Source organism: Phyllostomus hastatus, unplaced genomic scaffold, assembly GCF_019186645.2.
Source record: "Phyllostomus hastatus isolate PE091 unplaced genomic scaffold, TTU_PhHast_1.1 phas_scaffold_385, whole genome shotgun sequence".
Taxonomy (NCBI): domain Eukaryota; kingdom Metazoa; phylum Chordata; class Mammalia; order Chiroptera; family Phyllostomidae; genus Phyllostomus; species Phyllostomus hastatus.
This window is the reverse complement of record NW_025334026.1, coordinates 3,580,729-3,602,538: the sequence shown is the minus strand read 5'-3', so window position 1 is coordinate 3,602,538 and position 21,810 is coordinate 3,580,729. Positions and strand designations below refer to the sequence as shown.

The 21,810-nt window shown below is 42.7% G+C and overlaps 1 protein-coding gene across 1 annotated transcript; it reads left to right on the top strand.

Annotated features, from left to right (window-relative positions):
• The first annotated feature begins 11,370 nt into the window (after nucleotides 1-11,370).
• LOC123806278 (group 10 secretory phospholipase A2-like) lies at nucleotides 11,371-21,068 on the top strand. The gene is made up of 4 exons (XM_045819326.1): nucleotides 11,371-11,502; nucleotides 14,539-14,689; nucleotides 16,405-16,514; nucleotides 20,926-21,068. Exons 1-4 carry the CDS (start codon nucleotides 11,454-11,456, stop codon nucleotides 21,066-21,068), a joined length of 453 nt encoding a protein of 150 aa, XP_045675282.1. The 5' UTR covers nucleotides 11,371-11,453.
• The last annotated feature ends 742 nt before the right edge of the window (nucleotides 21,069-21,810 follow it).

The following is a 21,810-nucleotide window of genomic DNA, read 5'->3' as shown; positions in this document are numbered from 1 at the left end:
ATTTACAATAGCCAAGTCCTGGAAGCAACCTAAGTGCCTATCAGTAAATGAGTGGATCAAAAAACTGTGGTACGTTTACACAATAGAATACTACGCAGCAGAAAGAAAGAAGGAACTTCTACCCTTTTCGACAGCATAATTGAAACTGGAGAGTATTATGCTAAGTGAAATGAGCCGGTCAGTGAAAGAGAAATACCATATGATTTCACTTATAAGAGTATCTAATGAACAAAATAAACTAATGAGCAAAATAGAACCACACTCATGGAAATATGGAACTGACTGCTAGCAGTCAGAGGAGGTGGGGAAGGGGGATAATTGCGGAAAGAAGGGGAAAGGACTAGTTAAAGAGCATGTATGAATGACCCGTGGACATGCACAACAGTGTGGGGATTGACTTGGGAGCTCAGCGGAGGAGGGCCAAGGGGGAAAAATTGGGACAACTGTAATAGAGTAACAATAAAAACATTTTTTGAAAGAAACAGGTTATCTTCTAGCCTTCAGAGATAACATCTGAAGAAATGAAACACCCACCTTTTCTCTACTTCTCACCTTTTTAAATATGTGGGATTGATTGTCATTAATTACAATAACAGGGATTTTTAGAGGAACCCATTATTACAACTCAGATTTGTTTTTCCCCTAGTTAAGCCTGTGGTTTTGGTAGTGAAGGATCTTGTTAATAGGGGCTGCGAGCAATACTTGCTATTACAGGGCAGTGGTTCCCAAACCGTTGCCCAGAAGAATCCACCACCGAAAGAACTTTTAAAACAAAGATGCCTCTTAAAGAGATTTGTAAAAATGTAAAACAGTGCTACCTTTTCACTACATCTTTTTTGTCCTGAAAAATATAGTTATTTTTCGTAAAAATATGTCACTCATGTTAACATATCATAGGTTTATTATGGCTACTTTAAAATTAATAAATATTTTTAAATTAGAAAAAATACAGATGCTTCTGTCCTGCTCCAAACCATCTGAATAAGAATCTCTCGGGGTGAGGATCTGTATCAGTAGAAATTAAAAGCTCCCAGATTATTCTAAAACTCATCCAGGACCAAAAACTATGTGAACTAAGTAATTTGAAGGCAATTATGTAAAAATTGGAAAATGATACATAACTTTATTTTACCCTTTGTTTCAATTAGAAACTGGGATTGCCTCCTCATTTTGTTTCACATGATGTTATTTTGATGCAGGTGTGACTTCTAAACAAAGGCTACTTCTAAGCTATTGCACTGGTTCTCCAAGTACAGTCCTCATGCAGCAGCACCGGCATCACTTGGGAACTTGTTAGAGATGTAAATTATCAAGCCCCACTGAAACCTATTCAACTGGGAGATAGGGGCTCAGCAATCAGTGTTTTAATAAGCACCTTAATGCCACCTGAAATTTGGGAACTGCTGAACTATTATAGTGCTACTTCACATCTAGAGCCGCTGGGTTAGATAAAGGGTGCCTAGTAAAATATGGATTTAAATAAACACTGAATAATTTTTAGTATGATTTTGCCCAAGGATTGCCTAAGACATGCTTATACATGCTTAGCATGCTTATACTAAACAAATTCATTTTTTATCTGTAATTCATATTTAACTGGGCATATGTATTTTTATTTCCTAACTTGACAATCTCTCCCACATAGCTTTTAATTTTAGACCTGTAAGAAGAAGATAATGTCTTTTTAGAATAAAATGCCTTTTTTCTTTATGAAAATAATTTCATAAAGAAAAATTTGAAAAAAGATGACTAAGTTGAAAGAAAAAAGAAAACATTTCATTCACTGAAAATGCAGTGTGAAAAAAAATACAGTAAATGTACACAATGTTTGTGCTTGGCAGAACGGTATCATGAGTAACATTATTTACTTATAAATTTGAATTCTGAGTAATTCAGAACAGTTTGAGTTTAGAGAAAGTATTCCCATTTCAGTGATGGTAAAACCAAATGCAAAAGGAGGTTTGCAGCTGATTTAAAAATATATATATATATGCAATAGAAATATTTCCTATTTTAAAAATTTGTAGAGAAATAGGGGTTAGTACCCTCCTGATGTGTGTCTATTTTGATTAGTTTCCACCTCTCACTGGAGAACTTCTGTGGGGGAAGGTGTTGATAGGTGAGGGGTGGAGGGTTGTTATTTTGATCTCAGTTATAGCTGGACAAAAGCTCCTTGTGAGAGTCAAAGAAGCATAAGTTCTGTTTTTTTCTTGTTTCTGCCCATTTTTTGAAGGTTAGTTTATTTAGAAGTATAATATAATTTGTAAATCCAATAACTGGACATTGGAATACACAAAAATACTGACAGTGAAAAAATGAGAGGATGCCACTTGTAACCCCTTTCTGTTGTGATGCTTTCACTCCTATGTTAATGTATCTCTGTGACGACGTGACTCATGGAATATGTGTGCATGACATCACTCAGTCTACATTACATTATCAGAAAGCTTTATTTTTTTTTCCTTCTAGATAAAAACAAATGCCAGTAGAAGCTTTAATCTTTTTACCCACATCCCAATGCACTTTGTTTCAGTGCTCTTTGAAGTGTTACCTGCTTCAGGTGTTACCTGCAAAATGGGTAGAAAGAAGAGCCTTACATCCTTTATGAGAGTGGAGTTTTAAACTGAAGTGGAATTTTTAAAATTTTTTTTAGATTTTATTTATTTTATTTTTAGACAGAGGGAAAGAGAGGGAGAAAGAGAGAGAGAGGAACATCAATGTGTGGGGACCTGGACCACAACCCAGGCAGGTGCCCTGTCTGGGAATCCAACCAGTGACCCTTTGGTTCACAGGCCAACACTCAGTCCACTGAGCCACACCAGCCAGGGTTGAAGTGGAATTTTTAAAAAAGACTTTATTTTTTGAAAGCTGTTTTAGGTTTACAACAAGACTCAGAGGGAGGTACATAGATTTCCCATATACTCCCTGTCCCTGTCTCTCCCATTATCAACATCACTCACCAGAATAGTGTATTTTTTTGCCAAGGACAAACCAGTACCCATTCATCATGATCACTCAAAGCCCATTGTTTGTCTTAGGGCTTACTCTTGGTTTTGTGCATTCTGTGGGTTTAAACAAAAGTCTAGTGACATATATCTCTCATTTTAATATCATATAGAGTATTTTATTGCCCTGAATGTTCTCTGTGCTCTGCCTACTCACCTCTCATTCTCCACAACCATGGATCATTTTGTTGTTTCATGCATTTTCCAGAATATTATATTGTTGTAATCATACAGTATGTAGATTGACTTCTTTCACTTATTAATATGCATCTACAGTTCCTCTATGTTCTTTCATGGCTTGATAGCTCATTTCATTTTAGCACCAAATAATACTCCATTGTCTGGATGTACCACGGTTTGTTTATTCACTCATCTACTGAAGGAAATTTTGGTTGCCTCCAAATTTTGGCAGTTAAGATTAAAGTTGCTGTAAACATTGTATGCAGGTTTTTGTGTGCACAAATGCTTTCAGCTCCTTTGGGTAAACACCAAGGAGAGCAATTGCCAGATCATATGGTGAAGGTATATTTTGTTTTGTAAGAAATCACCAAACTGTCAGAGATGCTCTACTATTTTGCATCTCTGCTGGCAATGCATGAGAATTTCTGTCACTGCACAGCCTCACCAGCATTTGGTGTCATCAGAGTTCTAGATTTTGGATACTCTAATAGGTGTGTAGTGGTATCACATTGTTCTTTTAATTTGCATTTCCCTGATGTCATATAATGAGGAGCATTTTTTCATGTGCTTCTTTGCCATCTGTATTTCTTTTTTGGTGAGGTGTTTGTAAAGTTCTTTCATCTATTTTTTTAATTGGGTTGTTTGTTTTCTTATTGTTCTTGATTAATTTTGCATAACAGTACTTTATCAGATGTATATTTTGCAAGTATTTTTTCCAAGTCCATGCCTTGTTTTCTCATTCTCTTGACTGTCTTTCATGTAAAAGTTTTAAATTTTAATGAAGTCCAATTTATCAATTATTTTATTCATGGATCATGTTTTATCTAAAAAAGTCATCACTGTATCAAAAGTCATCTAGATTTTCTCCAGATGTTATATTGTAGGAGTTTTATAGTTTTTTTATTTTACACTTAGGTCTCTGATCCATTTCACCTTTTTGTGTGTGAAGGGTGTAAAGTCTGTCTAGATTCATTTTTTTTCCATGTGCGTATCCAATTATTCCCGTATCACTTGTTGAAAAGACTTTGTTCCATTGTGTTGCATCTGTTTTTTTTCCAAAGATCAGTTAACTGAAACTGTGTGGGTCTATTTCTAGGCTCTTTATTCTGTTCTATTGGTGGATTTGACTATCCTTTCACTAGCACCTCAGTGCCTTGATTACTGTAGCTTTAGAGTAAGTCTTAAAGTTTAGTATTGTCAGTTCTCTGACTTTGTTCTTCTCCCTCAATATTGTTGTTGGCTATTTTGGCATTTTTGCCTCTCCGTGTAAACTTTAGCACTTCTTTGTCAATATCCAAAAAAGAATTTGCTGGGATTTTGATTGGGATTCATTGAATCTATATATCAAATTGGGAAGTGGGAAGAACTGCCCTGGCCAGTGTGGCTCAGTTGGTTGGAGTGTTGTCCTGAAACTGGAAGGTTGAGGGTTTGATTCCTGGTCAGAGCACATACCTACGTTGTGAGTTTTATCCCAGGTCCAGAAGCATAAGGGAGGCGACCAATCGATTTTTTTCTCTCACATTGATGTTTCTCTCTCTCTCTGAAAACACTGGAAAAATGTTCTCAGGTGAGGATTAAAGAAAAATGAGAAGAACCGACATCTTGGTAACATTGAGCCTTCATATCCGTGAACATGGAATAACTCTCCATTTATTTAGTACTTCTTGGATTCATTCATCAGTTTTTGTAGTTTTCCTTGTACAGATCCTGTAGTTTGCAAGATTTATACCTAAGTATTTCATTTTGGGAGTTCTAATGTAAATAGTATTGTGTGTTTTTTAAAGATTTTATTTATTTTTTTAGAGAGGGGGCAGGAGCGAGAAAAAGAGGAAGAGAAACATTGATGTAAGAAAGAAACATCGACCTGTTTACTCTCTCAGGCACCTTGACCAGGGACCGAATCTGCAACTCAGGCATGTGCCCTGATCGAGAATCAAACCAGCAACTTTTCACTCTTTGGGATGACACCCAAACAACCAAGCTACACTGGCCAGGGTGATATTGTGTTTTTAATTTAAAATTCCATTTGTTCATCATTGGTATATAGGAAAGCAATTGACTTTTCTACATTAACCTTGTATCCTTCTAACCTTGCTGTAACTGCTTATTAGTTCCAGGATTTTCTTCACAGACAGTCATGTCATATGTAAGCAAAGACAACTTTATTTCTTCCTTTGCAATCAATATGCTTGTTATTTCCTCTTCTTGTCATATTGCATTAATGTCTTAGTCCTTTTGGGCTGCAATGACAAAATTACCATAGACTGGGTGGTTTATAAACAACAGAAATTTGTTTCTTACAGTTCTGGAGGCCAGGAAGTCTAAGATCAAGTTTCCAGGAAATTTTTTTATCTGGTGAGGCTTACTCTTTGGTTATAGGTGGCCATCTTCTCTCTGTGTCCTTACCTGGAGGAAAGGGGTGAGGGAGCTCTCTGGGGCCTCTTATAAGGGTACTAATTTCATTTATGATGGCTCCACCCTCATAACATAATCACCTCCCAAAGGCCCCACCTCCAAATCCCATCACCTTTGGGGTTAGGTTTCAACACATGAATATGAGAGGGCACACACATTCCCTCTATAGCAATTAACTAGGACTTCCAGCATCGTGTTGAAAAGGAGTGGTGAGCAAGGCCATCCTAGCTGTATTCCCGATCTTAGCAGGAAAGCTTCTAGTTTCTCACCATTAACTATGATGTTAATTGTAAATATACTTCATCAAGATGAGGAAGTTTTCTCTATTCCTAGTTTGCTATATTCACTTTATTTTAAAATTTACATACCATTACCACTATCAATCAGCTTGTTGAACACAATTTAGGATTGCTTGGTATAGATGTTTTGTCTTTAGGATGTACAGTCAAAATACTATATATTCAAATCTTTCAAAATAATTCTTCTTGTTGGTATCTACCTACTACTTACATAGATAGATTCATTCGTTTGTTTATTTGTTTTTAGGGGTATTATCCTTTAAGCTTACTTTCCAAATTATGTAAAAGTTTTACATGAATCTGCAGTCAAAACTAATAAAATAAAATAAAATACACAAAGAGAAGTCTCCCTTCTACCTTTTCCTCAGTCTGTTCTGTTATTCCCTACAGGTAACCGAGGTAATCATTTTAATTAGTTTTTGGTTTATCTTTGGTTTATCAATGTTACTTTTATATACAGAACAACTTATATGTATGTGCATTTATATACCCCCCCCTTTTGAAAACAAAACAGGGCCTGATATACATACTATTTTACACATTGGTTTTTTTACTTAATATGTTCTAGAGATCACTCATAGCTGTATGCAGAATGTTTCCTCATTAAAACTGATGGGAATCCTTGCTCCTGGGGTCTGTGGCATTATGGATGAGATGAGACAAATTCACATGGACTACCATGTCCTGTGGAGGAAAAGGGATGGCGCAGCTTCTCTCTCAAGGGGAGAGCACCTCTACGCTTGCCTTGACAAGCTTTTATTGGGTTCAATTTGCACAGGAATACAGGGTGTATACGTAGAGCTCATCAGTCATTGTCAGGCAGAAATGATTAAACATTCAAAGAACTCTGAGGGCTTATTCTGATATTCAGATAAAGGACCATAAAACTTTAAGGAACAAACTCACTTCCTGCTTGGACCCTTATCATTTAAATTGAGGGTGTTAGCAAAGTAGGTTTCACAGGATTTTTTGCATCCTTTCTTAGGCCTGATCGCCTTAGGGAACCCGCCCTTTCCAGCACAGGGCCGCACCCACCTCCAGCATTGTTTCAGGCTTAAGGCATTGTTTCAGGCTTAAGTCAGGCAGGGGCAGCCAAGAGATTAGGAGACTTCTTGCAGATAGAATGAGAACTCAAGCTATGTCAACATGGAGGAGTGAGGGTCCATCATCCCCTTTTTCTATAGCCCCTCAAGTCCTTCCCTGAGGGCCCCTTCATGATCATGCCTGTCTTAGATCATCCCTCTTTTGAGGAGTCTTAACCATCATTGGCTAACCAGTCATCCACCTGGGGCCAAACAGGGTGAAGAGAAAGGGGGCAGAGGTGGTGCCCCTACAAGGAAGATAAGCTTTGTCTCCTAAGTGGCTTATGATCCCAAAGTCCTTTACTCAGCCTTAGCCAAGGGGTCTTACAGCTTCTGAAACCAGGCAGGGCAGTTCCCAATAAAAACTGTACTGTTGCTGCCATGGCCTATGTGGCTCAGTTGGTTGAAGCATTGTCCTGTACACCAAAACACTGGGGGTTCAAATCCCAATCAGGGCACATACCTAGGTTATAGGTTTGATCCTGGGTCAGGGTGTGTATGGGAGGCAACCAATTGACATTTCTCTCACACATTGATGCTTCTCTGTCCCTCTCTTCCCCCACTTTAAAATCATTAAATATATATATTTTAAAAAACAGTACTATTTCTGATTAAAAGTTATTAAAATTGTGAGGCTGCACCATTCCCCTGTGGATAGGCATTTCTGTTGTTTCCACTACTTTACTGCAATAGGTGTTAAAATGAATAATAGCCTTGAGCATATGCCCTGTCATATTTTTGCCCATATATGTTTGTCATAGATTCTTAAAATTGTATTGCTATTCAAAAGGTAAATGCATATGTATTTACTCCATACTTATTAAACAACACCCTCTTCTCCCTCCCCACAACCCATGTTAACTGCAGGAATACAAAGTTTAAAAAAAATCACAAAACAGAAATCAAAAACTGATGAATATTGGTATCTTTATGCTTGTGTCTCTGTGTTTTTAGAATAATATCAAAATAACTTTTTTCAATAGACAAGCTTTCTTTTTTAAAAGATTTTGTTTATTTATTTTTAGAGAGAGGGGAAGGGAGGGAGAAAAAGAGGGAAGAAACATTGATGTGAGAAAGAAACATCTAAAAGTTGCCTTTAGGGACCAGCCTGCAACCTAGGCATGGCTCTGACCAGAAAGAGAACCAGTGACCTTTGGCTTCATGGGATGATGCCCAACTAACTGAGCCACACCAGTCAGGTGAGCTTTATTGAATTGAAGTTTATTTATTAGTCTAGTTTGGGTTTAAATTTTTCTGAATCACAAAAGTTTAGGTTTTAATGGAAATTTGGATAAAGAGACAAAGATAAAAATTCATGCAACTCCACCAGCAGAAGATAACCAGTATTACATTTTAATACATTTCATTCGTTTTTCCTATCTTTTTTCTTTCCTCTTCCTCCTGCTTTCTCCAGAGAACCCCACTTATGTATTATAGTCAGTATGTGTTTGTAGATATACTTACGTACATCTCCCTTTCAGTTGAATGGTCTATAATTATATAAGTTTCTACTTTTAAAATATTTTTAAATGGCCATTAAATATTCTTTAAAAACACTATATTAGAATGAATGCATATTCTATCATATGAAAAAATCTGGCCCTGGCTGGCGTAGCTCAGCGGATTGAGCACGGGCTGCGAACCAAAGCATCGCAGTTTCGATTCCCAGTCAGGGCACATGCTTGGGTTGCAGGCCACGACCCCCAGCAACCACACATTGATATTTCTCTCTCTCTCTCTCTCCCTCCCTTCCCTCTCTAAAAATAAATAAAAAAATTTTTTTTAAATCTTATAATTTAGCTATCTTTTTATTGTTGGATATTGAGATTTCTTCTCATTTGTTTTTGCTCTTTGCTAAGGATCAATTTTGTGAATAAATCTTGTCTGAGTATTTTATTTTTTAGAGCTATTTCCAGAAACAGGTCGCTCAGTCAAAGGGTGTGCTGATCTGTATCAGAATTCACCATTCTCTTCCTTGTGGTCTCATGAGCTGGAGAAACCCCCAGGTCACATGTTCCTTGGTGTGTGTGGTTATTTTTCCTTGCAGTCAAAGAAGGGTGCCCACTTCTGCCACAAAGAAGAAATCTTTTTACTCACCAAACATTTGCAGCAACCTTTTGTCAATAGATTAGGATGAAACCAGAAGATCTGGCTAAACTGAGACCAACACTAGGGCACAGGTCATTGACATGTGTAACTCACCCTTAGGAAGTGAACCAATTTCTGATCTTATTCACATTCTCTCATACCCCCTCACCTCCCAGCACTTTCAACTGAGGCTCTTGAAGACATGATTTATAATTTATGTTTTTAATGTGTAAATTTTGATAGAGTGTGGGACATTAGTATATTTGGTGATGGGCCCAATGCCCCAGTTATCGAGCATAATTAGGAACAAATTATCCGGTATGGATGAACTTTGCAGACGATTGAGGCTAACCAGTTAATAAAGTAGTAGAGTTTTTGATGCAAAAGTTTTAATATTGAGAACAGATTTCCTAACTTTTTAATTATAATGGATTATCAGTATAAATTTTTCTCCATGCACATTGATTGGGAAATTCCTTGAAAGCAAGTCTTTCTCCACAAATTTTTGTGGGTTATTTTATCCCCCATTACTCATGGGAGATTCAGAATAAAGAAAATGTTTTTTTGATTCACAGCCCACGCTCAATCCACTGAGCTACGCCAGCCAAGAAAATGTTTTTTAATCCCGTGTTTTGGGGAGTCTGAAACCCATAATCTGTGTGGACAAGCCCTAACTGAACACCTGTTGTGTGCCAGGCACGCACACGCTCGGGCTCCAAGAGGAAAGAGCCGGGCCTGGCCTTGAGGAGCTCACTCCAGCGGGAGTCAGTGACTTGGAGAGAGGCAGAGGAGTGGTCTGATGCTTTAGGTTTTGGCAGCGGGAGGAAGATGGAGGTTTGGCACCATATAGTAATGAATTTGAATCTGGGCACCCGCAATTCTTGGTTCTTAGCTTCTCTGAGCCTAAGTTTTTTTCTTGTGAAATGGGGATGCCAGGGGTCTGAGGTGGTGATGAGTACATGTGCCTGGTGCCCTTACAGCACATTGTAGCTGGTGAGACATGACCATCATTAGTTGCCATTACTTTTACTAGAGCTTGGCCATGGAGATGGGAGGAGCCCAGGGTTCCACTCTCAGAAGCAGTTACAGCTGGAAATCAACAGCAGTTGATGACATTGAGTAGGGACAAAGGGGAACGGATGTGTGTCACAGCTCTCATCTCCTTCCAATGCTGAGCAACTACTGCGGCTGTCTTCTCTGCCTCACGTGTCCTTCGGAGGAGGCCTTATTGTAACTGCAAAAGACACCAGCGTCCGGGCTGCCTGTCACTACCAAATCCAATAAGCAATGGCAGCGATTGAATCTTTTATGGGCGCTTTATTCAGATGGCTGGCAATCTGAGAAGATGGCAGGTTCATACCCTAACAAACCATCTTCTCTTCTCTTTCCTGACCAGATCTTTTATAAGGGGGTGGGAGAAGACAAACAAGGTGCAGTGAATGCTTTGAGATTCAGAAGCTGCCACAGTCCTGTCCTGGGCAGTTAGCTGATCCCAAGGGGGAGGGGTGGTCATCTGCTCTCCCTGGAACAAGGATGTCCCCAGGCAATAATCTTCTATCAGTGCCCCAGGAGGTCGGCTGTTTTTCCCAGGAACCAGGATGGGCCTTATCTGTAGTTTCTGAAACAAAAGCTTAACATACACATTACTTGCTAGATTTAATAACTTTTTACCTTAAGGTAAAATTTTCCAAGTCTCGAGTCCCCCCCTATCATTATTACCTTGATCAGATGATAGGCCTGAAGTGGAAGGTGAGGAGTTCGGGGCTCGCTCCCCTCCTACACTATTTCAGCTGTCTGTTACCAGAACCCACTGTGTGACCTTGGGCAAATCTTGGACCCCCTCAGTCTACCGACTGTCGTGGTGGTGGGGGCTGGTGCAAAGAGCTGGTTTCTAGAGGTATCAGGAGCGCCAAGTTTCCTACATTTAAAGTGTTTAAAATAATTTCAGTATTTCCCCCTCCTCCAAGTCTTCTCCTTTTGGAGGCCAGGTGAGCGCTGCGAGGGGGCCGCAGGTGATAATATTAACACAGCACACTTTTTGCGAATTTACTCTGCGAATTTGTGACTTCGCCTGTTCTAAACTGCTTTCCTCCGTAATTCCCCCAAACCCTCATCCAAGACTTTCCGGGACGGATTCTCTCTCTCCGCCTCGGGGGCCCATTCCTTTCCTTGGGGCTCCAGGGGCTTGACCTGGCCGGGCTCCGCCGGGCCCCGAGGGCAGGTGAGGGCAGGGGAGGGAATGGGCGGGGCGTGGGGGAGGGGGTTCGGCCCCGGCTCGTAACTTCAGTGGCCCGCCAGATCGGGCTTGGTAACTACACTGGCCCGCCAGATCGTCCCACACCTGCCACCATCCTGTGGGTCAGCTGCCCCTGTGCCAGCCAATAATGCTGCCGCTGCTACTGCTACTGGTACCCGGACTCCTGCCCCGCGCAGGTGAGTGAGGAATGGGCCCCTCGGAGGACCAAGGAGCTCCCGGCACACTCCTTCAGCCCTCTCGCCTGGCCCAGGACTCCTGCTCCCCACCCCTTTGCAAGGGCTCCAACTTACCAGCGCTTTTCAAGGTCCCAGGAGCTCTGCCGCCGGAGCCCTCCTTTCTCTGCCTCACTGACACGTTTCTTACCAGGTTTCTAAGGACCCTGTCCCCCAGCGCTCCCCAAGAGCTTCCACTCATTTACTCCTCCCAGGAACCCAAGTCTAGCTCAGTCCTTCCTTGGGGGCTCAGGGAAGCTCATTGTCCTCATCAAACATCCCCTCCAATCACTATCCCTCTTCACCTACCAGACCCTCCCCATTTACCTGGCCCGGGGTCCAGTGAACTGACTGTTCACTCCACCTGCCCCTGGGGCATGGGAGGTGTGGGGGGACATCAGAGGCTGGGAGGAGCAGGGGAAGAAGAGACCCAGCCCTACCTGGGGTCAGGAAAGACCATAAGGTTACCTTCTCACCCATCCCTGGAGAGGTCCCCTCAGTGACTGCCCATTTCTGGGGTGTACAGGCACACACACTCACAGGGAAATACATAAATACCACATCATATACATACACACCCCCAGCCTAACCTGGACACTTAAGTGTATGGCTCATGGACAGGCTCACACACAGACATAAGCAAAGATACCCCAAGGAAAACACACACACACACACACACACACACACGCACACACACGCACCCTCAGGCCCTGGAAGATAGGAAGTCTGGTCAGCTGTGGCACTCCCAGTGAGGCTGCCGTGGGCAGACAGAGCAAACAGACCCCAGAGTGACCTGCCCCGCCTACACTGGCCCAGAGGGAGTGTTTTCCTTGGTTCCAAACCCACTGCTGGACGTCTGCCCCATGCTTGGGTTCCCCATAGGGCTGTACCTGGGACACAGATGCCAGAGCATAGTTAGGTCACAGTGGGGGACCTCTGGGGACAGCTGTGAGGTATAGGATTAAGACTGAGGTCCTGTCAGGTATGCTTGAACTGGGGCTTGGTGGATCCAGAAGTCAAGGGACCTTTCTTAGAAGCCCACTGTGTGCCAGGGGAGCTGAAGCTGCCTATGGCAGAGATCTGTCCCTGAAGAGCTCCCAGGCTAGAAGGTCATTCCCATAAGCAGATAGCAGCACAGTGTGACAAGGGCTCCTGTGGTCACCTGAGGGCAGGCAGATTCTAGCAGGTGAGCTGGGTGAGGATGGTGCAAGGGCATGTGCAGCACAGGATGTATGTGATGGGAATTTTAACTAGAGGAACAGGCAATGATGAGCAGAGCCCGTGTGGTGGACATTGAGAGAGGACACTGGAGAGGAGGGAGGGATGGGCTCCTGCCAGGGCTCTGGGCTGCGCTGAGGCCCTGGAGCTTTATCTGGAGGGTGGTGGGAGCCACGGGAGGTTTGAGGCAGAGGTGTGGGCAGCTGGGAGCAGCACTCGGCAAGTCCTGGGAGAGCAAGGACTGGTCATCCAGAAAGGAAGGTGAAGCATTGAACTCTAAACTTGTTTTTTTACATTTTGTTTTATATTTAACTCCTCTCTGTTCCCCCACATGAATATGCTACTTTCTCCACTGAGGAAAAAGAAAAACAAAATTGGATTTAATTTGGTTCAGTATTCTTCGAAAAAGTCAGTGTCATAAAAACTTTTTCTAGAAAAGAGACACAAAAGAGACACAATGACCACATACAATGCATACATCTCTGTGTTGGCAGCCCCAGAGCAGTGGAGAACGGACTCATAGGAGCCAGGCAGGCCTGGGCGTGGGCTTCTGCTCTGAGGCTCACCAGTCCCATGACCTGGGAAGGGTCCTTTCTCCTCCTCTGCCTCACTGTCCCCATCTGTAAGTGGGGTGACCGCTACCCACAAGACAAGGAGGCTATGCCATTGACCACAGATGATGCCTGGTGCAGGGCGCAGTTCAAAGGACTGCATCGCCTGTTATTGCCCTGACTTGTTTTTGACCAAATGCCAGAGAAAATAGATTCATTGCCTTCACTAGAAGGAGGAGTTGCTCTGGGATTCTCTGATGCCGAGGTTACAGTGGGTTTAGAGATGCCTGGCTTTGAGGAGTGGCCTCTATCTGCTCAGTGCCCCTCAGCTCTGCCACCCTGGCAGACATCCTGCACTGAATGTTCCTGGGCAAGGAGGGACAAACACCGGATTGGGAGTCAAGTCTGAGTCGGAGCCCCCAGTCAGCCAGGTTCTTGTTGGCGTGCGACTGTGGGGCTCATCCTTACTGCCCATGCCTCCTCTTGCTCACCTGTGAAAGGCAGGGTTTTCAGGTGCACCTACTGTGCACTGCTCTGTGTCAGAGCCATAGCTGGGCTCCGGCCACAGGGCCTCCCTGTGTGGGAGGAAGCGGGGCCTGGGCAGTGAAATAAGAGGAGATTGAGAGGCCCCTGAACCAGAGACTTGACAGAAGAGGTGGGGGGGGGGGCGGGGGGAGCAAAGAAGAACCAGGGATAGGGAAGCCCCCACAGAGGAGCCCTCCTTAGTGGCAGGGACCCTGTTTAGCTCATCTCTGATGTCCAGTACTCATCACAGGCAACTGGACAGACATTTGATGTCCAACTTGGACTCTGACTGTGTCTAGAATTGACAAGTGCAGGAGACTGGGAATCAGGATGTTCCAGGAAGAGGGACCAGCCTCTGCACAGGCCCAGTGGTGGGAGCTTCCAGATGCTGTGGCTCTGTGTCTTTTTTTTTCTTTCATGGCTGCCTTGAGGATATTGGTGGTAATAGTTAGAGCTTGTTATGTGCTTTACATTTATGGTCACATTTTACTTTATCAAGTGAGATACACTTATCCCCCTATTTTATAAATGAGGAAAACAAGGCACAGAGAGCTTGAATAAGTTGTCAAAGGTCACACAGCTTGGAAGTAGGAGGAGCAGGATTCAAACCCAGGCAGTGGTCTAGGCTCTTCTCAGGCCAGTGACCTCCAGGGTCCAGGGCCAAGGCAGACCTGACCTTCAGCCTCTAACCTTTGTTTCTCTCCAGCCTCCTTGAAGTCACATGTGCACCGGCGTGGACTGATAGAACTGGCAGAAACCATAAACTGTGTTGGTTCCCGCACCCCCCTAGCCTATGTTAGCTATGGCTGCTATTGTGGCCTGGGTGGCCATGGCCAGCCCTTGGATGCCATTGACTGGTGAGTTCATGCTTGGGCCAAGCTAAAAGGTCTCCCACCCTCTGGGGTATTTAAGGCCTATGAGGAAATAGCACATGGTACTACCTTGCAGGCAGAGGGCCTCCTGGGTAACATGCCAATAAGGCCAAACCTTGGTGCCAGCTGCCCTCTTCAATCTGGCTATAGGATGATTACTTTGGCTAAAAAAAAAAAATTGAACAAAGTTGATCAGACTTCTAGTGCACCAGGACCTGTTCTGAGAACACCTTTTTAATCCTTACAATAATCCCATTACAAAGATGAGAAAACTGAGGCACAGAAAGATTAAGTAACTTGTCTGGACCACATAGAGAGAGAGTAAGGGGTGGGGGCTGGGATTTGAACCTCAGCAGTCTTGCTGGCTTCATGGCCCTAATCAGTGCACTCTGCTACCATGTGAGAAGTGCCCATTCTGTGCAAGGCTGTGAGCGTGTATCTTTCCATGACTACTACTCCTTTACACTCATGGCCATCCTTGGAAACAAGCACAATGGCTAACCTGTTTCATGGAGGAGGACCTGAGACTCAGAGAGGTACTGCCACTTACCCATTTCCACACAGCTGGTAGGTAGTGGAGCGCAGAATTTGACTGTCTTTCTTGGAGGATATGATTGTCGTTAACAAGTCTTTACTCAGCCTTGTACCTTCAAGGCTCCTGCTGGACACATCCTCCCACACTCTAGTTGTCTGGTTCCTGTATCTGCAGATGCAGATCAAGCATTAGCCCCTCTGGGAAGGCTTTCCTGAAGCCCTGGTGAGCATAGCACCACCTCTGGCTTCCAGAATCCCCTGTCCTTACCACACATCCCAGCACTTCTCACTGTGTATGAGCATCTGGTAGCTTGTTTGCCTCCCCCACCAGACTGGGGGCTCTGTGAGGGCAGAGCGGAATCTGGCTGACCTGTCCTTGCCACACTCAGCTGAGGGCTCAACACAGAGCAGGGCTGGTGGCTGGATGGAGGTAATACCAGTGAATGAATGAATAATTGGCAAGATTTGGGACATTTGTGGGTGTTCCTCAGTGAATTTTTCAATAGTAAATGATAATAATTATTATCAGTAAATAATAATATTAATGGTCACAATCATAATTATTGTTGAGATCCTATTATGTAACAGGCCCTAGGCTGGATTGGCTGCTGGTGACACTGTGAGGAGCCAGACAGAAATGGTCTCACATCTTAGAGCTCTGGTCATTAGGAAGACAGACAGATGTTAATCTTGCTAATGAGGGTCTCATTATGAACCTGCCCTGAAGGGAAGGAACCTGGTTTTATGAAAGGGTGTAACAAAGACACCTTCATAAACTGGGAGGTAGGGAGCCAGATGACATTCTGGGAATGGGGGCTGGGGCTTAGGCTGGGACTAAAAGAGGAAGGGTTGGCATGAAGTTGTCCCCAGAGGGACAGGCAGGAGGCAGCTTCACTCTACCAATAGAGAAGAAGACAGGTTCTGTTGGAGCTCAGAGATTCAGAGAGTGAAGCAGTCGGGGCCCAGGCAGGGGCCAGGCTCAAACATGGCTGTGATGGATGCAGGGCAGAACATACCAGGGTCAGCAGAATTATTTCCCAGGATAGGATTCTTAGGGACAAAGTTTGGACCAGAAGATGCTCACCCATAGCCCTAGCCTGGGAAGGTGGCCAGGAGAGCAGCCCTGCCTCTCCCTACCAGCTGGTCTGCTTGTCTGCCATCCATAGGTGCTGTCATCATCACGACTGCTGCTACTATCATGCCCGGCAGGAGGCTGGCTGCCAGGCCAAGCTGGAGCCCTACTTGTGGAAATGCGTTGATCAGCGCATTGAGTGTGGTGAGTCCCCTGCAACACCCACAGTGACCTACCCGAGAGTCCCTGGGGCATCCTGGTTGTAATAACTTACCACTGCTTCCAACTCTTCGTAGGCCACTCTTTGGATTTATCTAATACATTACCTTACAGCACTTAAAAAGATAAACAAAGAAAGCTAATTTTTTGCTGTTTGGACAAAACCTGAAAAAGAGATGACACCAGATATAAACAACCTAAATGTCCATCAGATGGGCTGGGTATATAAATCTGTGATGTATACTCACGATGGAAGACTGCAGCCTAAAGAAAGGATAAGGTAAGAAAGGACAAGGAAAGATGTTGAATGAAAAAGCAAACTGCAGAATAACATGTCCAATAAAGCACTTTTGTGTTAAAAAAAAAAGTTTGTAGCCCTGGCTGGCATAGCTCAGTGGATTGAGCGCGGGCTGGGAACCAAAGTGTCCCAGGTTCGATTCCCAGCCAGGGTACATTCCTGGGTTGCAGGCCATAACCCCCAGCAACCACACATTGATGTTTCTCTCTCTCTCTCCCTCCCTCCCTCCCTTCTCTCCCTAAAAATAAATAAATAAAATCTTTAAAAAAAAAAGTTTGTAAATAGTACCGTACTACTTTCCATGGCTAATGCAGATGTATGCAGAGGTCAGGAAAACATAAAGATACATTCCAAACTGAGGATGGTGGTGGTCATCTCTAGGGACAGAATCGGGTTGAAGGGAATGATGGTAGAAGGTGATTTTATGTTCTTTGTAATGTTTCCAAATTTTACAAAGAGAATGTCTTCATGAGTTAATTGCGAATTGAAAATTAAAAAGAAAAGGAATATACAGCCTCATATGATCTCTGTAAATTACTTTGATGTGTATCAAAACAAAATAAAAATGTGGATGGATGACAGATGTTCAGATGACCTCCTAATGGATGGTATCTTATTAGTGGGGATGATTAGTATATCTCACTGTGGTTTTGATTTGCTTTTTCTGAATGACATTGAGCATCTTTTCATGTGCTTTTGGACATTTTTATATCTTTGGAGAAATGTCTATTCAAGTCTTTTGCTCATTTTTAAATTGGGTTGTTTGTCATTTTTTTGTTGAGTTACAAGAGTTTTTATATAGTCTGGGTACTGCACCCTTATCAGATATGTGATTTACAAATATTTTTTAAAGATTTAATTTATTTATTTTTAGAGAAGAGAATGGAGGGAGAAAGAGAGAGAGAATCAATGTATGGTTGCCTCTCACATGGCCCCCACTGGGGACTTGGCCTGCAACCCAGGCACGTGCGCTGACTGGGAATCGAACCTATGATGCTTTGGTTCGCAGCCCGCGCTCAATCCACTGAGCTACACCAGCCAGGGCACAAATATTTTTTTAAATAATGTTTTTTTTTTATGTACAAAAGTTATAATTTTGATAAAGCCCAATTTTTCTATTTTGTCTTTTCTTAATCATGTCTGTGGTGTCCTGTCTAAGAAGGCATTGATAGATCCAAGGTTGTGAAGATTTACCCCCATTTCCTTCCACGAGTTTTATCATTTGAATTCTTATGTCTAGGTCATTGATCCACTTTGAGTTTATTTTATTTTAATTTTTTTAGTGAGAGGGGAAAGGAGGGAGTAGGAGAGGGAGAGAAGCATCGATGTAAGAGAGGAACGTCGGTCGGTTGCCTGTGATTGATGGAACCTGCTACCCAGGTGTGTGCCTGACCAGCAATTGAACCGGCAACATTTTGCATTGCGGGACGACGCCCAGCAAACTGGGCCATGCCAGCCAGGGCTTTCATATTCTTAAAGTTTTTTTAATTGATTTTTAGAGAGAGAGAAAATCATTGCTGTGTTGTTCCCCTGATTTATGCATTCATTGGTTGCTTCCTGCATGTGCCCTGACCAGAGACTGAACCTGCAACCATGGCGTATTGGGAAGATGCTCTAACCAACTGAGCCACCCAGCCAGGGCTGAGTTAACTGTTGTGCATGGCTTGCAGTAGGGGTCCAACTTCATTCTTTTGCATGTGGATATCCAGTTGTCCCAGTGCCGTTTGTTGAAGAAACTCCTCTTTCTCTTGTTGAAAATCTCTTGGCCCTAGATGGATGACATTTCTGGCCCTCAGTTTCCTTAGCTTGAAGATGGGTGTTTCAGAGATGAAAAAATGGGTTTATAATGTGATAAACAGATTGGACAGGGGTTATTACTCTCTCCCATCTCTTCTCCACCCTTCCTCATCCTGATCTGAACCTCCCTCTGACCCCACTACCTCCCACCAGAGAGAACGGAGGTTCTGGTGTAACTTTCCTCTAAAACTCTTTCTTCTGCAACTTGGTCAGTTTTGGAGGAAAGGAAGCAATCATAAATTATAATAAGAAGGATGTTCTTAAATATGCACAGATTCTTAGCCATATCTTCTTAGTATGACTTTGGAGCTGGCATAAGAGTGAAGCTACACTAATATTGAGACATGTTAACGTTTAGGATTGAAAGCACCCCAGACATCATCTCGTCCAGACCTCTCATTTAGAGTTGGGGAAACTGAAGCCCAGGGAAAGAAGTGACTTGCCTAACGTGGTGGCAATGTGCCAACTGCTGGGCACATTCCCTGTCCCCAAGCTGCCCCCTTCCGGTGTGGGTCGAGAGGGGTGAAATGGGCCTTGAATTGGAATCTGTTAAAGATTTCTCCCTTCTTCCCTTCAACTTGCATGTTCTGCTTACCCTAGCCATGTGAAAATGGTGTTTGTAAAATATTTATTGGTGGAGTCTGTGCCTGTTTACAGAACTGCCCTCCCTGAACCAAATAAAGAAAACCAAAATATCTATTATGCATTTTTGGCTAAAAATATTCTTATTCTCTTTGGAGATATTCTGAACATAGTTGTTTACTTAATTACAGGTGTGGCCCATTTTCCATTTATGGGCCTGACTTAAATATATTTAAAAATTTTTAAGCCTATAATAATATTTACTGGCAGGCTTTTATTTTAAACTTAACCCTTGGGAGCTATTTTTCCTTTTAAGTTTTTATTATTCTTAAATAACATGATGCTGTTGGGTTCCTGAGGCTATGGAGCAGTGAGACCAAGTATTGCTTTTGAAAGAATCTTTCTTGCTCAGAGAGGAGAAAGGGAATACAAGGGACGCACTGGGTCAGAAGACCCTGGGCTAGAGTCCTTGGTCCACCCCTTCCCAGCTCTGTGGTCTTGGACAAGTTACTGAATCTCTCTGAGCCTCACTTTACACATCTATAAAATGGAAATAAAAAAACTTAGATTCTGTTTGTGTGAGAGGCTTTTCTGTATTCTCCCAATAAATATTATTGAGAATCTACTCTATGCCAGCCTCCATGTTATGTTTTAGGTAAGACAGAAGTCTACAATGAGGAGTGGGAAATTGTGTCTGTACCAAGTGCTTTTATAACTGCTATGTTGGAAAATAAAGCAGGTGAACCTGCTACAACATGGGTGAACCTTGAAAATGTGATACTAAGTGAAAGGAGCCAGACACAAAAGGCCACATGAGTATAGGATCCCAAGTATATGAAATATCCAGAATGGGCACATCAATAGGGACAAAAAACAAGTTATTGCTGACAGGGACGCAGGAGAGGGTTAAGGGGGAGTGACACCTTAATGTACACAAGATCCCTCTTGGGGTGATAGAAATGTTTTAGTAGGATCAGATGGAGGTGATGATTACACATCATGAATTTACTAAAATGGTAAATTTTGTTACGGGAATTTTTCAATTTAAAAAATGTAGGGATGCAGAGGGAGACTTATTGAAGATATCTTTGGATAGCAACCTTTGCCCCTCTGTGGAAGGCAGGCTCAGCCAGGATGGAGAGGAGAGATGGATATGTGGTTGTTGTCTACAACAAACTCTTATTCTCGAAGGAGTATCTGAAGACTTGGAGAAAGAAGGCACAGAGAAATACAGGTGTAGCCAACACCGATCGAGTGCATGCCGTCTTTCCTGGATACTTTACATAGACTTCCCAAGAACCCCGCAAAGTGAATAATGCTCCATTTTAAACGAAGACTTGAGTCATTTAGGCAACAGCACACAGCTAGAAGTAACAGAGCAGGCATTCCTAAAAAAGGCCTGAATGGTTCCCTACTGCTTATCTAAATGGATCCTCAAATGAAATAGTGTAGTATTGATGCAAAAGAGAAGCCGAAAGTTCATGTGGACTTTGGACTCTGATTCTGAAATCATGTCTCTGACAACTTCAGTTTCCTTCTCTGCAAAATGGGGCCAACAACACCTTCCTCCCTGACTTGCCAGGACGATGATCACTGGTGAACTGTCAAACATCACACAGATGCAATATGCAACCCTTCCTGCCAACAGTGTTGCTGCTGGCTTCCCTCATGTTTACCTGAAAGTCTCTGCTCTAATTTCAGTTTTCCCATTTCTTTCAGAACCAACAGAGGACAAATGCCAAGAACTCTTATGCAAGTGTGACCAGGAGATTGCATACTGCTTAGCCCAAACTGAGTACAATTTAAAGTACCTCTTCTTTCCACGTTTCTTATGTAGGCACGGCCCACTCAAGTGTGACTGACTAGCTTGACTTGAAATGTTCTTTTGCACAAGAAAATAAAACTCCTTTTCACTAATCAATAGCCATATTCAGTTATTTGCACGAGGGAACTGAGTTAAAGCTGCAACCTATGTTTGCTTTCCCTCTCTGTCCCGGAACTTGGGGCTGGAGCCTGTTTGGTTTCCAGTTTGATTAAGGTCAAAATCCCATGTGTATTTATAAAATCATAACTGTGTTTATGACTGTATTGGGTTTGGTACCATTTTTGAGGTTCAACCTGTGTGAAAAGGCTGAGCTTGTCTTCTAACCTACCCTTGGTGCACAAACACCTGCTAAGTGCCTGGCCTTGTTCTAGGTACTGGGTTGAGGCCGTAAACAAGACAACCACATGACACCCTTGTGAAGTTCAAGTCTAGTAGTTGTTAGCTCAAGAAAGAATATTCTAAAAAAAAAAAAAAAAAGGAAAAAAGTATTCTTCCCCATCCTCCTCCTTTAATAGTTAAAAAATTTCCTGATTACAAAAGTATTACATACGCACTGCTTTAAAAAAGGGCATACAGAGGAATAAAAAGGAGAAAAAAAAACTACTCCAATTCCAACAATCCAAAATAACCACTTTTAGCTTCTTAGGGTGCTGTTCTTCAGTCTTTTCTGTAATTTTTTTTTAAGGTTTTATTTATTCACTTATAGAGAAAGGGGGAGAGAAATAGCAATGTTTTCAATTGGGTGTCTCTCATCCATGCCCACAACTAGGGACTGGCCT

What these genes read in the sequence shown, in the direction of transcription:
- LOC123806278 (XM_045819326.1), top strand. Translation starts at nt 11,454, where the DNA reads ATGCTGCCGCTGCTACTGCTACTGGTACCCGGACTCCTGCCCCGCGCA. An exon ending in CGGACTCCTGCCCCGCGCAG is followed by an intron (nt 11,503 to 14,538) that starts GTGAGTGAGGAA and finishes GTTTCTCTCCAG; the next exon opens with CCTCCTTGAAGTCACATGTG. An exon ending in TGATCAGCGCATTGAGTGTG is followed by an intron (nt 16,515 to 20,925) that starts GTGAGTCCCCTG and finishes CATTTCTTTCAG; the next exon opens with AACCAACAGAGGACAAATGC.